This window comes from Euprymna scolopes, chromosome 10, assembly GCF_053919585.1.
Source record: "Euprymna scolopes isolate OS-2025 chromosome 10, ASM5391958v1, whole genome shotgun sequence".
Classification (NCBI taxonomy): Eukaryota; Metazoa; Mollusca; class Cephalopoda; order Sepiida; family Sepiolidae; genus Euprymna; species Euprymna scolopes.
In genome coordinates, this window is record NC_136491.1 from 133,740,458 (window position 1) to 133,757,207 (window position 16,750).

A 16,750-nucleotide genomic window follows, 5' to 3' on the forward strand; every position below is an offset into this window, starting at 1 on the left:
TCATGATCATCCCAATCTATAAATACAAAGGTGACCACAAGGACTGCAGCAACTACCGAGGTATATTCTTGCTGGGAAAATAATAGCTAAAGTGGTGCAAGCTCGGCTTGCAACACTGGCGGAAAGGATCCTAACCGAAACACAGTGCGGGTTCAGTCATGAAAGATCTACAATAGATATGATCTTCAGCCTACGGCAGATCCAAGAAAAGGCCATTGAACAGTACTGGGAGTTCTACCTAGTCTTTGTAAACTTCCGTAAAGGATTTAATACGCTTGACCGATATTGCTGTAGAAAGTCCTTAAAATGTTTGGATGCCCTGATCACTTTGTGGGAATTATCAAACAATTTCACGAAGAAACAAATTGGAGAATCATAGTAGGGAATATAGAAAGCGAACTCTTGGAAGTAAATCACTGCACCAAACAAGGGTGCGTACTGGCCCTAACATCCGTCTTAATGCTGCTTCATCAAAACATCGAAGAAGGGGTCTTCATCTGCATGAGTTTCGACGGGAAACTGTTCAACCTTGCAAGACTGAAGGCCAAGACTAAAACCAGGAAGGAGCCGATAACAGAACTGCTGTTCACAGACGGCACTGCTCTGATAGCTCACAATCAAGCTCAGATGCAGAGAACTATTTTCATTTGTATGGCCTCTTTCCTACCCCTCCTTTCTCCTCTTTCCCCTCTCCTCTAATGAATTTATACCCCCTCTATATATCTGTGGTATCCTCTCCAAAACTATCCTTTTACCTTTCTCCCTTAACAGGAATTTGATTTTTGTACTTAAATTTAAATCTATAGGAACATTAACCTTGCTTCATGGCAATGTATATTTTCTCTCCTCTAAAATTGAAAATGGTTTTGTATCTTTTGAATTTTTAAATTTTCTTGCCTGATGAAATCAATTATGATCGAAACGGTTTGCACATCGTAGCAAGATATGACTGTATTTACATAAAGAAAAAGAAAAACTATAATTTGCTCGCTTTGATTAAGCACTATCAACGACCCTTGTTGAAATTCAATTATTTTTAATATTTGGATATCTTTCAACCTGCAATATATATATATATATATATATATATATATATATATATATATATATTTATATACAGGTATAGGTGTATTTCAGTGACAAAGGAACGAGGGTAGAGAGTTGTATGTTTTTGTTTCGATTGTAGCAGATGGCAACCAAGTTATATGTATATATTGCTAATTTTGATCTCATTACTATATATTGGGTTCAATATAATAATTGGTAGAGAATTGTCTAAATAAATACCCTATCTGCATAAATTAAGATTAAGCATATTTTACAACCAGGCAACACCGGGCGGCCTATGACTACAATCATATATATATATATATATATATATATATATATATATATATATATATATATATATATATATATTCAGAATGTGAGAGGTTATATAATAATTTCCATGACCAAACAACGTCGCAAGCCACAAGAGCCAAGCCAGTCAACGAACTGGAAGTCCAAGACTCGTGTTTCGCCCTCATTTGGGCTCATCAGTTAGACACATCCGAACTCAGGATTCGAGGCAAGCACTCTGCCAACTTAGCAAATGCCCTGCACACAATAAATTCTATTAACTAACACAGATCAAGCAAACTGTGCCGAAATCTGACTGAAATTGACCTACTTCGTCTCGACAAGGAACGCGGTCATCCAACCAGGTAATAATCCCAAGCTGATATCTCACAAGTAGAAATTTCAATTCGTAAGGACAATGCCATCCAACAATGCTACTCTAGCAAGTCATTGGTGAGAGAATTTTCAGAATGTGAGAGGTTTAAAAAAAACAAACAAACAATACAATGCATGGAGGGTAACTCAAGGAAAGAAAGAGTTTTCTATGAAGTTATCTCCCTTGGGCTGGTCATATGTCTTCTTTGTTCTTTTTCTGTGATTTTGTGATTAGGGGCGTCCAAATTCAATTTAGTTCTATGCTCGGACGACTAATGATGTTATTATTTTCTGTCATATGTGCTGCCTCTTTAACGTTTCTGATCCGCCATTTTTCTTCTGCATCCAGTATTTTGACATCATCCCACATTGGGCAATGGTTACTCCCTTTCTTCCATATATGTTCACCTACGGCTGATTTTTTTTTTATTTCTCCGCGTGTGACAACTTTTCGGTGTTCTTCTAGTTTTACTTTGAGGGTGCAGCATGTTTCACTTTTGTAAAGTTTCCCACATTTACATGAAATCTCATAATCGCAGTGTTTTGTCATGAGTTTTTCAGTCGGGATTTTACATGCATCAGGTATTTTCGGAGTGTTGAGTTGCTCTTAAACACTGTCCTAATATCGTATCGGCTGGATATTTGTTAATTTTTTCGGATAGACCGTTCAAGTATGGTGTGCGGATCGTGGTGGATTTTTGGGTGGTGTCTTTTGGTGTTTGAGCTGATGTCATGCTTTTAATATTTACTTTATTATATTTTGTTCATATATCAAATTGGCAGATCGTTGTCCAATTTAGAAATTCCTAACAAATCTCATTTTGTCAAAACATTATAATCTTTGAAAGCAGATATTTAAAACGACACTTTGTTATACTGGTTTCTGTTTTCTTTTATCTTCCCTAGAAATCCAGCTCCTGCCGAATACATGATGCCAGAATGCGTCACTTCCTGTTCCTGTGATGAACATCGATTTCTTCCGGTTTGTTTTAATAACACCATCACTTATTTCTCCCCTTGTTTTGCTGGTTGCCAGGATAAAAACGGAACGGTAAGAAAAACAAACAACTTTTTATTTCCTTAATTTTAAGATACATAATACCCATAGACACACTGGCAAACGACCTTAACAGAATGACACTTCTTTTCACACAAATCTATACTAATACCCCCATATTAGGAGAGAACAATTCCACAATCGCATCAATAACACTCCAGTATTACAACTTACGACTTCCCACACTCTCTATCTGTGCATAAATCTAAATGCAGATTCCATGATCAAAGCTTCTTTTCAAGAACTGCCCGCCTTTAGAACACTGTTCTGCTGACATGCTTCCCAGTTGAATATAACACGTTGTTATAAGTCAAGTCTAATATAAACAAGTTTTTGTTGAGTTGTATCAATAAATAATCAAATTCTATTTAATTTGCACCATTAGCGATTACTACACTACCACCTTACATTCATTAACCCTTATCCTTGAGTGGCTTCCGGCCTGAATAAGTGGTGACTCCCAAATAAAAAGAAAAAAAATATGATTTTCCTTTGATATAGCCTCCTTTTCGAATGTTTTTACATAATATTCTGCTTGTTCCTTCCTTAGTCTGGACGTTACGATAAAAAAAAAAGGCTAAACTGCGTCATAAAAGGTCAATTAACAACTTTTGGACGTAAAAAGGCCAATTTGGCAATTTAAACAAGAATATAAGTATAAAATAAAATACGCATCTAGTGCGCTTGGAAGCCAAATCACAACTTAATATTAGGAAAATAAACAAATATTTTACTTGTTTGAAATTTATAACATAAATATATTTCGCAGCTACACACCATCCTCAGTATGTTGTTTTCTTTCTTTTCTTTTCTTCTTTCTTGCCATGTTGTAAAGTTGGAGTAAGAAAGTCTGTTTGTAAAGAGTCGCCCGTTGTATCTCAGCGTTTTTTTTTTAAATGTTTATGTTATAAATTTCAAACAAGTAAAAGATTTGTTTATTTTGCTATTATTACATTGTGATTTGGCTTTCGATCGCAGTAGGTGCGTATTTTATTTTACTCAAATTAAATCAACGTTTCTATATGGAACTCACACTCTTGAAGAATATAAGTGTTATCTTTCTTTGGTGTAGTCTAAATTATAATAAAATATGATCATTGTCGGAATAGTGTGAGACAAAAAAAAACAAACTTATAATAATTTCGACGTGCAGTGGTTCTTCACCGAAGAAAGAAGCCCAAGAAGTGTAAAAAATGGAACATTTAAATTTGTATCAGGGCAAAAAAAGAAGAAAAAAAAGAAAAAAAAAAAAAACATTGTCTACCAAGAGATGCTGGACTGAAGGAGTAAAGTAAAGGTTGTCTCTTACAAAGTAATTTTATTATTTGTATTGAACTATGTAGCACAATATTACTTTCTGAGTATTTATTAGTATTTATTAATTCGTCTCATTTGATTAAGGTTTATATTAAAAAAAATACAATGAACACTATTTTTCTAGATATGTTATTAAACTACGTGTTATTGATTTTTTTATTTTTTTTGCCACTAAAACACTATTTTCTGTGATATCCAGAAAAATATCAGATTTATCAAAACATATTTGTTAATATTAAATATATTTCTCATTCCATGGAACTTCTACGGGTCCTGCTACTTATATATAAACTATGAGGAAAAATGTGTACATATCTATATAAAATTTTACATAAATTGAACACACACACACACACACACACACATATATATATATATACATATATATATATATATATATATATATATATATATATATATGTATAGAGTCATCCACATACAGTGCTGTTTCACTGTTTCACAGCTCATCAGTGCGGCTAGACAAGCAACTACCTCAAACCAGGATCGAAACCCGATCGTCCAAACGACAGTTGGAGCTACTAACCATTGCGCTATATGGCTGCTGTTATGCGGGCAGTGAATTAACAATGTTTTTACATTGTCCAAATACCTAAGCTGAATTTGTTTACACAAAAAGCATCGCTTCATATGCTAATGGTAATTTGTGTGTGTGTGTATATATATATATATATATATATATATATATATATATATATATATATATATATATATATATATATATATATATACTGGTAGCCAAAGATAGATAAATAGATGGATAAATAAATAAATGTGTGTGTATGTTTAGTATTAGTGGTACCCACCTGTAATTAGTGCTGTTTAATAATTTATTTTATTAACAATTAATATTTTTTTTTACATTCATGAATTTCTTACAAACTTGATTAAAAAAATGTTAATTAACGAAATCTCTACCCTTTCAAGTTGCATTCTTAACGCTTCTGTAACATCGTCTTTATATTTCTTTAATTTTGTTACTTAGATATAATTTAATAATTAAAATTTTTTCATTTAGATTAAACCTGTAATTAAAAAACAACAACAATATTTAGAGAAATTACTTTCCTTGTGTGCAGTAAGAAAATATAATGAGAGTGATCTCCCTTGAGTATTTCAAAAGAGTTATCTCTCCTAACCATTAATAAGCACAATATTTTATATAGTTCAACCTGTTCTATGAAACCACCTCCTTCTCATTCACACTCATACACATTCATATCACATGACAACGATACCACTTTAAGGTAGTGTGTGTGTGTGTGTGTGTGTGTGTGTGTGTGTGTGCGCACGCGCGTGTGTAGTGATTTTATTGAATCGTGTAGAATGTAGCTTGCGAGTTCGGAAATGACGACAAAAAAGAACTGTTTCAAACACTCACGCTGTAGCAGTCAAGGGAGATAACTTTAGTAAAGGGAGATAACTTTTCTATAAATTCGTAAAACCACAATAGTAAAACATATTTTGTTAGAATAAAAATGTTATTAAATTGTATATTCTTAAAATAGTGACTAAATATACAAAAAAAAAAAATTTTTAACAAGAAATCTCTATACATTTTGGGTGCAAAGAAAACAATAAACAATAACACGTGCCTACTGCCTAACATAACAATATTTCGACTTAAAATAGACCGTTTTAGGTCAAAATAATTATTGTCTTTTATGTGTTAAGACTTTCAATCATAAAGGATGTGAACAATGCAGAAAATTGGAATAGTGAAAGAGCGTGTGAACAAAAATAAACAACAATGACAAATATGGTGTATAATCAATCTTTTTATTTATTTTATGACAAGTGTTTTAAGTCACATATTGTATGAGAAAATATGAAATTTACTATTAATATGCATAGAATCCGCGATGACCGAACATATTTTGGTTTTGCAGGGTAAAAATGATAAAATTATCGCCTCAGTAAAGGCGACATTATTTTATTTCCCTTTTATGAAAACCGATTTTCTTTTTTTGTTGCAGACTCTTGAATTGGAAGCAATGTTTAATTTTAGAAGAGTTTCCGATGGATAGCTATTCTATACAAGTCCTGGATATGAAGAATTTTCAGTAGGTAGCATATCCCATTATCAATCAAAGTATTGCAAAACAGACCATCTACTAGTTGACCAATTGTATGCAAATCCTAAGAGCAATAGGAGACTTCTATGATGTCTGAAAACGACAGAATGTTAAACAACCGAGATCGGAGATGCGACGTTGTACAACATGCTCTCAACTGATCCATGTTATGACAACAGAATCATTACCAGCAACTGCAAAATGCAAATCCAAATGGCTCAACACTTGAAGGTACAGCTCAACAAAGTTTCCAGCCACGGTTATAATCTTTGGTGCGGTTTCAAGTGAGGGTTATATCATGCAACCTTACATCTTACCAAAGTGTACCTGGATGGGCTCAAGAGTGTGATGGTCCCCTGGTGAAATCAAGTAGCTGCTGGCAGACCCTGGGTGTGGCAGCAGGACTTAGCACTGGCCCACAAGGCCAAAGAGACCGAGGCTTAGCTTCAGAAGGAGCACTACGAATTTGTTCCCTTTTCTCGCTGCTCCCTCTTTTCCTTACCTGCACCCACTGAACTGCTTCGTTTGCTCATACATCGAGAACATTACCAACATGACATTCGACAACACAAGGCCAACCATATCGCTGCCATCTGCCGAGTATTCACCAAACTCCTGTCGGCACTTGTGGAAAAGGCACGCTTCCTGTTCCAGACCCGTATCGAGGCAGTTATTGAAGCAGAAGATGGCTACATTGAATAGATATCAGTTTTACTACATAATCAAGTTACCAGAATTGATTTTTTCAATGAAAGTTTTAAAATAAAGCTGCAGTATTGTTTACTTTATGGCAACAAATTTATCGTTTTGACCTGCAGTTAGATATTTGTATATGTTTATATAGGTTTATGTAAAGTAGATGTGCACGTATTCCTTAATCCTCTGGGGTCATGAGTGAGCCGCATTATTTCATGCAGTGTGTCTTTGTCTAGAATATCCTGGCGGTGCGCATTCCTTTTCAGCCTCTGAGCACATACAGCATCTAGTATTACCGAATGATCACCTAGGTTCAACGTCGTTTAACTTTGGTGATCTAATGGAAACTGGTGTGTCAACATGTCGAATATTTAAAGTATCCACTCCTAAACTAATTAAACGAATATTATGAATTTGGGTGAACAGCTTCTTCTGCATAAGCGATTGTAACATGGGGCTATATTTAGTTTGCATTAGTTTCGTGCAAGGGGCATAAACAGTGGTGGAAACCCTTTGAGAATATTATGATAATCTTGTTTTGGTGAAATTTTAACAATGACGGCAATTCTTAAACAATCTCCAAATTTAAAAAAAGTATTTCTTCACTTCTTTTTCTCCTTTACTTTCCCTCTAACCAAGTCTGTCGACCTATTCCACAAATCCTGAAAATCCACCATGAAAAGTCTCCAGAAAAAATACACGAGTAAACTCAAAACTCCAACTTCCAATGTAAACACCCACAACCATGTCTCCGTCTCCAACATCAGGGGTCTATGTTCTAACTTTTCTGAGGTTGAAATCTGATTACCTAACCAGACCTATTCTTCCTAAGCGAAACTGGCATTGGACCAACTATGAGTTCGTAATCAAAGGATTATTATCATTATAATTAAACACCCAAATCTGACCCCCCCAAAGATTGCCATGGGCATGGAATATGTGCCTACATTAGAGATGGCTTTTCATGTGGAAGGAGTATCTCCAGAGAAGAACATAAATTGTCCTATATGTGCTTTTGGATTGCACTTGTTTACACCCCTGCGTTTATGTTAGCCCTCTATCACCCCTATAACAGCGGAGTTACTATCTTTAAGCAAATATCTGAGAAAATTGACCACATCCTGTCTGCTCATCCCTCGGCTAACATCCACGTCTATGAAAACTTCAATGTTCACACTGTGGAACAAAACACTCAAACAAGACAACTGATAAAGAGGAGGTTCTGTAACGATTTCTCCATTGCTTATGAACTAACTCAGATTGTTCACGACCCTACCTGTGTGCCCAACACTGATAGTCAGTATGTAAGTCTCCTAGACCTTTTTCTCACAACTTGACCTGAGCTATGTTCATCTTTCGTTTTGTCCCCACTGGGATCTTCCAACCACTGGTTGTCTCAGTTAAGATAAAAACAAAATGTTATAAGCCCTTGGACATACCTCTCCATTGTACATTATATCGATACTCTATGGCTGACTGGGATAGCTTTTGTACATTTATATCAGATCTATTTCTGCGTTCCATGTTCAAAAAGGATGTGTCTTCTATAGTATAATACTTGATAAAATTCCAGCAAAAAACGTAACAGCCAGCCATGGTTTTCTCCAGAATGTGCTGCTGCCATTACGCATAGAAATCACTATTTCCATTGCTAATTAATGTATTGAGAATAAAGCCGTTTTCAGGGCTGCCAGCACCAATCATAAAAAAGTAATAAAGAATGTGAGAGAGTTGTATGCTCAGTCTAAAGTAGCTGAGCAGCGGCTGGGTTTTCACCAATTTTGGCAAATAACAAACAGGGCCCTGAATAGAAGTGTGTGCTCTATTTTAACCATCATCAATGGACCTGAGATAATTTCGTCAGCATCGGACAAAGCCAAACTGTTTGCCAAAAACTTTGCAGCTAATTTTACCCTATGTGATCAGGGCTGCCAACTCCCTGTATTTCCTCCCGTGTCTGAAAACACACTAGGCAACATACAAATATCTGCACATGATGTTTCCAAGCTAATCAAAAACCTCGATTCCAGTAAAGCAACTAACCATGATGGCATTCCTATTATACTGCTGAAAAAGCTTCAACCAGAACTAGTTCCCATACTTACAAAGCTGTTTAAGCGTTGTCTTAAGGAGAATTGCTTCCTAACACCCTTGAAAACCTCATAAGTATGCCCCAAGTGATTGGTCATCTCCCTATCAGTACAGACCAATAAGTCTCCTGTGCATCACAAGTAAGTTACTAGAGTTCATATTTAATAAGGAAGTAGTCAACCACCTCAGCAATAATAACCTCCTTAGTGACATGCAATCTGGTTTCTGTTCTGCTAGATCTACAGCAGATATGCTAACAATTATATTGCATAGGATTAGCGAATCTCTCGATGGCGGCTTCCTTTCTAGGGTAATTGCTCTTGGCATATCAAAAGTCTTTGATAGGGCATAGCTTAAAGGTCTATTCCACAAAATCTCCAGCTACAGTATAACTGGAAATGTCTTTTCAATTATTAAAACATTTTTTCTCTGATAGATTCATAAGAGTAGTGTTTGATGGGCAGAAATCAGAAGCTCACAGTATTAATGCTGGAGTCCCTCGGGGATCCATCGTAGGCCAAACTCTCTTCCTGATCTGCATTAATGATCTCCCAAATGATATCCTAAGATCATTCATAGACATTTATGCCGACGATACTACCATTTATGGCAACACTTCAAAGGCCGTAAACAACCAAGTTCTCTCTGATTCTCTCTCTTCTGATCTCACATGGTACAATAGGGGAAGATGTGGCTGGTTAATTTTAATGCATCTAAAACCAAGCTTCTATCTTTCCATCATCAATACTCTGATTCCCGTCTGGCAATTGAAATGAATGGCTTTCATTTTGGGGAGGCTTCATGTTTTGACAAGCTTCTGGGTCTGCCCTTTGTCCTGATCTGAAATAGAACATGTACATCAAATCTGTTGCCAAGGCTGCTGGAAAAATATTGGGATCATTCTATCACTCCAGCGGATATCTCACTTCTGATGCAGTTCTCTATCTGTATCAGAGCCAAGTACGTGTAAGGATGGAGTACTGTTGCCACATCTGGGTAGGAGCTGCTGGAAGCAGCTTATCATCCCTTGACAGAGGTCAAAATAGTCTCTTATTGGAGGTTTGTTAAAATTTTCCTATGACCCACACTTCTATAGCATTTTTTTTTAATGAAAAAGAGTATTTCGATCAATTTACTTTCATCAATTTTTACTTGCAGCATTAGAATACAGGTCATTTTAGTTAAAAGGAAAGTCAGTATAGTAAAGTTGGTATCGTAAAGTTGGTATAGTAATCCTTGGATTGAAATCAAATTTTCCATCACCAAACAATTTTTTTCTTTCGATTACACATCCACAATATTTCATAAATTCTCTTCAACATCAAATTTGGACTTGTGTAGGCCAATTAGAACACTAGAGTTTATTGACCAAATAAAGAATTTCATGGATAAGGACCGTCTTGTGTCTATAGAGACAATAAGTGCACAGTTTGATATCAGTATGGGAACTGTATACACAATTATTCACGAGGAACTGAAGATATGGAAAATTGATGCAAAGTTTGTTCTGAGGTTGTTCAGAGAAGATCAGAAGAAAGACGTCGTCATGACAGCAAGGAGATGATCCAACTGATCAATTCAGATCCCAATGTTCTTGATGCTCTGGTGACCTACGATGAAAGCTGGATCTACAGCTATAAGCCAGAGAGCAAGAGACAGAGTTTCCAGTGGAAACATGCTGGCTCTCCCAGATCCGAGCATGACAGACAGAGTAAATCGACCCAGAAACTTATGATGATCCTTTTTTTTATAGCACTGGCATGATCTACATGCACTGGGTTCCTACTGGACAGACAGGCAACAAAGAATACTCTGTTGAGGTTTTAAGGGAGTTCAGAAAAACTTCCATCGGAAGAGACAGCACTCTTCAAATCGGGTTGATTACATTTCCACTAGAACAATGCACCGGCCCACAACTTCATCCTTGTCACAGACAAAGATGGGCATCAATACAGTTTCTTACCCTCCCCATAGTCCAAGCCTTGCTCCTTGTGACTTCAATTATTCCCTAAGCTAAAGGAGAACTTTAAGGGCTGTTGTTATGAGACAATCGAGGAGATAAGAGAGGCTGGCATGCTCACACAAATGGACTTCCATGGGGGTCTTCCAGAAGTTGTTGAAACGGTACAACAAGCGTATTGCAGCTGAAGGAGATTACTTCGAAAGGGATTAGAGTTTCATGTGTGTAGTATCAATAAAAGTGCCCACACGAAAAAGTCTGGAAACTTATTGAAGGCACCTTGTATTTTGTATGTTTTTTAATGGACTATTGTAATCATTTTATTTTGTTCTTTGTTTATCACCTTATAAATATAAAGTAAGAAAGGAGAGATAGAACTAAAGATATATATATATATATATATATAATATAAATAATACATATATATATATGTATTATTTATATTATATATATATATATATATTTAGAGAGAGAGATAGATAGATAGATAGAGAGAGAGAGAGAGAGAGAGAGAGAGAGAGACGCATACGAATAAAAGTGCATTCTTGAACATCATACAGGGCGAAAGTAATGCATAAAACTTATTTTATATCTGTTCTTGATTAAAAATTTATTCATATTTTTTTACATTAAGATCCATAAACAATTATAACATTATTATCTATATGGCGATTTTTACGTTATTTGTCCATTTTCACAAATTTAAATCTATTTTCTATCAAAGACGTACACGAATTGCAAATGTTTACCAGATGGATCAACAGTGAACAGCGGAATCTGTGATACCGGTTGTAATACTTTGTATTACTATATGGCAACTGCCTTTCTAACTGTGTTCATTGGATCAACACTTTTTGTTCCTTCGTACATAGCAACTCTAAGGTAAGTATGATGCATTTCATTTTGATCGCTGTCTCTTCCTTTTCTAATGTGTTTCGTATGAAAGATAATCCTTCGCCCGCTCGTATGATTCGAACAATCAAATATGATACCATTTTACTGTAACTTCTGACCGACTAATAATGTGGATTTAGGCAAGCCCGTTCTACAGCAAATATCGTAATTGTAATCTCTGAACGTATATACCATACATTGGACAAAGCAGGGGAGTTTAGAGCGGTAGCCATAGATATATCTAAGGCTTTTGACAGGGCATGATGCTCTTCTAAGGAAAATCAGATCATATGGTATCACTGGAAGAATATGTAACATAATTAAATCCTTTTTAAGTAAGAGAAAATCCAGGTTGTCTTCAACAGTCGTACATCTAAACAATATGATACAAATGCAGGAGTACCTTAAGGGTCTATTCTTGGACCTTTGCTATTCCAAATATTCATAAATGACCTCCCTGATAAAATTGACTTTGATTGGGTATATTTGCTGATGACACCATGCTTTATAACAGGAATGATGGGAAAACAAATGAACACATATCTAAAGAAATGGCAGAAACACTAGAGGAGGATCTCCAATCTGTAGTGTGATGGGGACAAAAATTGATGGTCACATTTAATGCTGCTAAGACTGAGCTTGTTTCCTCCAGTAATTACAAGAAACCATTTCAACCAATAATAGAAATGGCCAAAGAGACATTGCCAGAAATCTTTCTTTTAAACTCTTCGGTCTAAAATTCACAGGGAACATGAGTTGGAACCGATACATTGCGAGCATTGCCAAGGCCGCTGCGAAGAAGGTGGCCTCTCTCTACCGTTCTAGAAAGTTACTTATGCCTGAAAGTATCCTGTACCTCTATAAGGCCATCATTCGTCCATGTATGGAGTATTATTGTCACATTTGGGCTGGTGCATCTGCTACTAGTCTCTCACTCCTGGACAGGGTTCAAAAGAGAGTCACGAACCTGATAGGTCGTGAACTTTTATCTAAGCTTCAGCCTCTGTCTCATCGACGAAATGTTGCATCTCTCTGCCTGTTCTCCAAGTATTTTAATGGTGAATGCTCTGAAAAACTACAAGCACTTGTATTCCCTCGGCGTACATATCCCTGAAAAGCCTGACAAGCAGTAAAATTTAACTCTTGCACAGTAGAGATCTCTAGATGTAAGAAAGCTTTCTACCCCAAAAGTTTCTTCCCCAGAACTGCTAGACTTTGGAACTTCCTTCCCAGATTCTGCTTTCCCAACTGTACTGACATGCAAAAGTTCGAGTGTAATGTAAACAAACATCTTGCTGCTCATCTCCCTACATAGTATCTCTGTAACGTATGTCCCCGATAGTAGCCCTTACATCAAAATGGTACTATGCCTTGTTTGGGGTGAAAATAGAATTATATATATATATATATATATATATATATATATATATATATATATATATATATATATATAATTCTATATATATATATATATATATATATATATGACTACTTAATTTATTTAATCATAAATTAATAAATGAAGATATAATTTTCAGTATTGACTTGAACGGTGCTCAATACATAGGAACAGCTAGGTAGTAAGTTATGAAAATATATGTGGCAATTAAGTTACACAGAATATAAGCCCGACGAATTCTCACGAGAATGAAACGCGGAATATTCTGTGTATTCTACGTAGCTTAATTGCCATATATATTTCTATAACTTTATATATATATATATATATATATATATATATATATATATATATATATATATATATATATATGCAACTTTGTCTGTGTGTGTGAGTTCGTTCTTTATAGACTCAAACGGCTGGACCGATTTTTATGAAATTTCACACAAAAGTACTTGATGTGCCTGGCAGTGTTTTAAGTTAGGTTTTGGCATTGAAATACTTCCAACAAGTGTCGGCAACTGGTATTCGCTATGTATTGTGCGTATGCAAATGAAAATGACCGGTCATTTTTCCAGATCGTAGCTTAGCGACAAGCCAAACCGACGCTGCCACTTTTATTTATTATATGGAATTGTTGATGACACACCTTATAGCGCACGCACAGATGCACACACGCACACATGAAAGATATCTGATAACGTATGAAAATGGTTAATTGGGGAGAGGAAAATTATTTTCTCAATTTCTTTACTAACTCAGTGCTTGAGACATAAAGAACTTTAATGGAACATTCGAACTTCAAGTGTTAGCCCTAGGTTGATTTCTGAGAACTTCGACTGACGTAAAATAAAACAAAAAGCACACACGCACACACGACCATTGCAGCGTGTTTTCTCTTTCTTTCCTTTTCTTGTTTGACGACGTAACTTAATGCTGTTTCGTTAATTGCAAAGGCGATTATTAATACAATTTACTTTCTTGAATCAAACATTCAGAGACATTTACAGTATAAATACAACTTAACATTTTTTATATTTTATAGTAGTTCTTCCATTTTCTTCATTAACTTGACTTTAATTAACACTTTAAATAACATTTATTTATACAAATACAAATTTATTAATTTATTAAAAATGATTGTTTTCTTTGACAAACTAATTAAAACAAAACACTCGTCATAACAACAATAAAACCACTGTGCTTATACAATACTCATGCATTTACGAACACTTATTTAAAATTCTCTCTTCTCATTTAATCTTCTCATAAATTTCGATTGAGATTTTTTTTACGAAAATTTATATTTATACATATTTATCTTATCTTACACTTAAAAACCATAAAAAATGGCATTAAATCAACCCCCGACCAAGGGCGGGTAATACTGCTAGTATATATATATATATATATATATATATATATATATATATATATATATATATATATATATATATATATATATATATATAAATTCAATTTTCACTCCAAACAAGGCACAGTGCCACTGTAAAGCAGAGAGCTACTATCAGGGACTTAATTTGGAGGGGAATTATGAAGGGAGATGAGTAGAAAGATGTTTGTTCACATTACACTTGAACTTCTGCATATCAGTACAGTTGGGAAAGCAGAATCCCGGAAGGGAGTTCCAAAGACCTGCAGTTCTGGGGAAGAAACTATTGGAGTAAAAGGCCTTCTTGCACCTAGGGATCTCTACTGTAAAGGGATGTGACTTAGTAGCTTGTCGGGTTTGTCGGGGGTAGTTACGTCGGGGAGGTACAAGTGTTTGCAGTTCGTCAGAGCATTCACCATTAAAGTATTTGTAGAACAGGCAGAGGGATGCAAAATCTCGTCGATGGGACAGAGGCTGAAGCCTAGATGACTGTTCAGGACCTATCAGGTTGGCGGCTCTCTCTCTCTCTCCCTCTCTCTCTCTCTGTATATATATATATATATATATATATATATATATATATATATATATATATATATATATATATATATATAATCATTATGCAAATATAAAGGATTTTAGTTTATTTTTTGCATTAACAAAATATAACATCATTAATTGCAGAATCGTAAGAGAGGAAGACAAGAGCTTATCGATTGGAATGCTAACATTTTCTACGTCTTTGCTCGGTAAGTTAAACTATTACTGAATCCCATCTCGCCATCACTAAATAATATATAATAATAAAACGTAGACACAATAAACGTTATTTTTATTTTGAATTATTCAGCTCTAATTAGATGCTTAAGCCTACAAAATTTTATAATCTATTTCGACCCTTCTCTGTGTGTGTATATCTATATATTTATAAAAGTGAACATGTCTGTGTGTCTGTGTATCTGTCTGTATACATTTCCCTACGCAATAACTCTGTCAATTTTAAGTCTACAGACTCGACATTTGATATACAGGGTACTAAGATTTGGAAAAATCTTTGTAATCCGTTTTCGGCCAGAAATTTGGCTGTTAAAGGGGGCAAAGTTCAACGATTTGATCTTTGAGAACTCTATCAAACTACTCCGAAAATTTTGGGTCTAAAATTTTAGATATAGTTTCCTTGGACATGGCTCTAACTTAATAACTTGATTTGAGCCCAAAACAATAAATGTTAAGGGGGTCATAATAGGGGTCAAATTTAAAAACAAATGACCTTTTTTTTTTACTCAACATACACTTCCTACCATCCGGGCAACGCCGGGCTGAAATGCTAGTATATATATATATATATATATATATATATATATATATATATATATATATATATATATATATATAATCCAAGGTTAATATCTGTACGATGTTCTTGTGTATTGAAATACTTTAAAATACTGTTAAAATGTTATAAATGTATATTTGTGCATGCGTGCAAGAGCACTTTCAGTCGACTTACGCCTGCCAAATGCCATCTTTTTTAATGTTGACACCTTAGCCGCTATTTTTACCGGCTAAAAACCAAATCGAATTTGTTCTATACTCAAAATCTCTTAGCTATCAAGTCTCAACTATGTTGACTAAACATTGACAGAGATAGTTTGGTAGAGACTGTTTTTCAGATAAACAGACAGACAGACAATATGAATTGTCTATCTGGATATATATATATACATATATATATACATACATATATATATATATATATATATAACTGTGCAACGTTTATGAGATGGAACCCTTCCAACGTGTTCAATTATGAAGAAAAAAAAACAATATAAAGCATAATATATATATATATATTTATATATATATATATATATATATATATATATATATATATATATATATATATATATATATATAAGAGTATGAAATGAAGACACAAAACTATATATTGGTAGATATAGAATGGATATAATGGAATATAGGCAAAATTTGGGTGATATTGGCGACTCTTTATGCCAGGGCATTTCGAAGCTTAATGCTTCTTATCAGAAGAGTAGAGAAGGTGCTAGGTAGCATGGGGAAGCTGCGGCGTCTAGCGTAAGGTTCATTAGGGACGAAAAAGATTAATAGGAAT

At 34.8% G+C, this 16,750-nt stretch overlaps 1 protein-coding gene across 1 annotated transcript in view; it reads left to right on the plus strand.

The window, feature by feature from the left end:
* Positions 1-16,750, plus strand: part of LOC145286548 (solute carrier organic anion transporter family member 2A1-like) — a 102,668-nt gene that overhangs the window by 79,257 nt on the left and 6,661 nt on the right. The window contains exons 8-10 of the mRNA XM_080135438.1: positions 2,623-2,767; positions 11,655-11,812; positions 15,301-15,365. Coding sequence (XP_079991564.1) covers positions 2,623-2,767; positions 11,655-11,812; positions 15,301-15,365 — 368 coding nt within the window. The remainder of the gene's footprint in view (positions 1-2,622; positions 2,768-11,654; positions 11,813-15,300; positions 15,366-16,750) is intronic.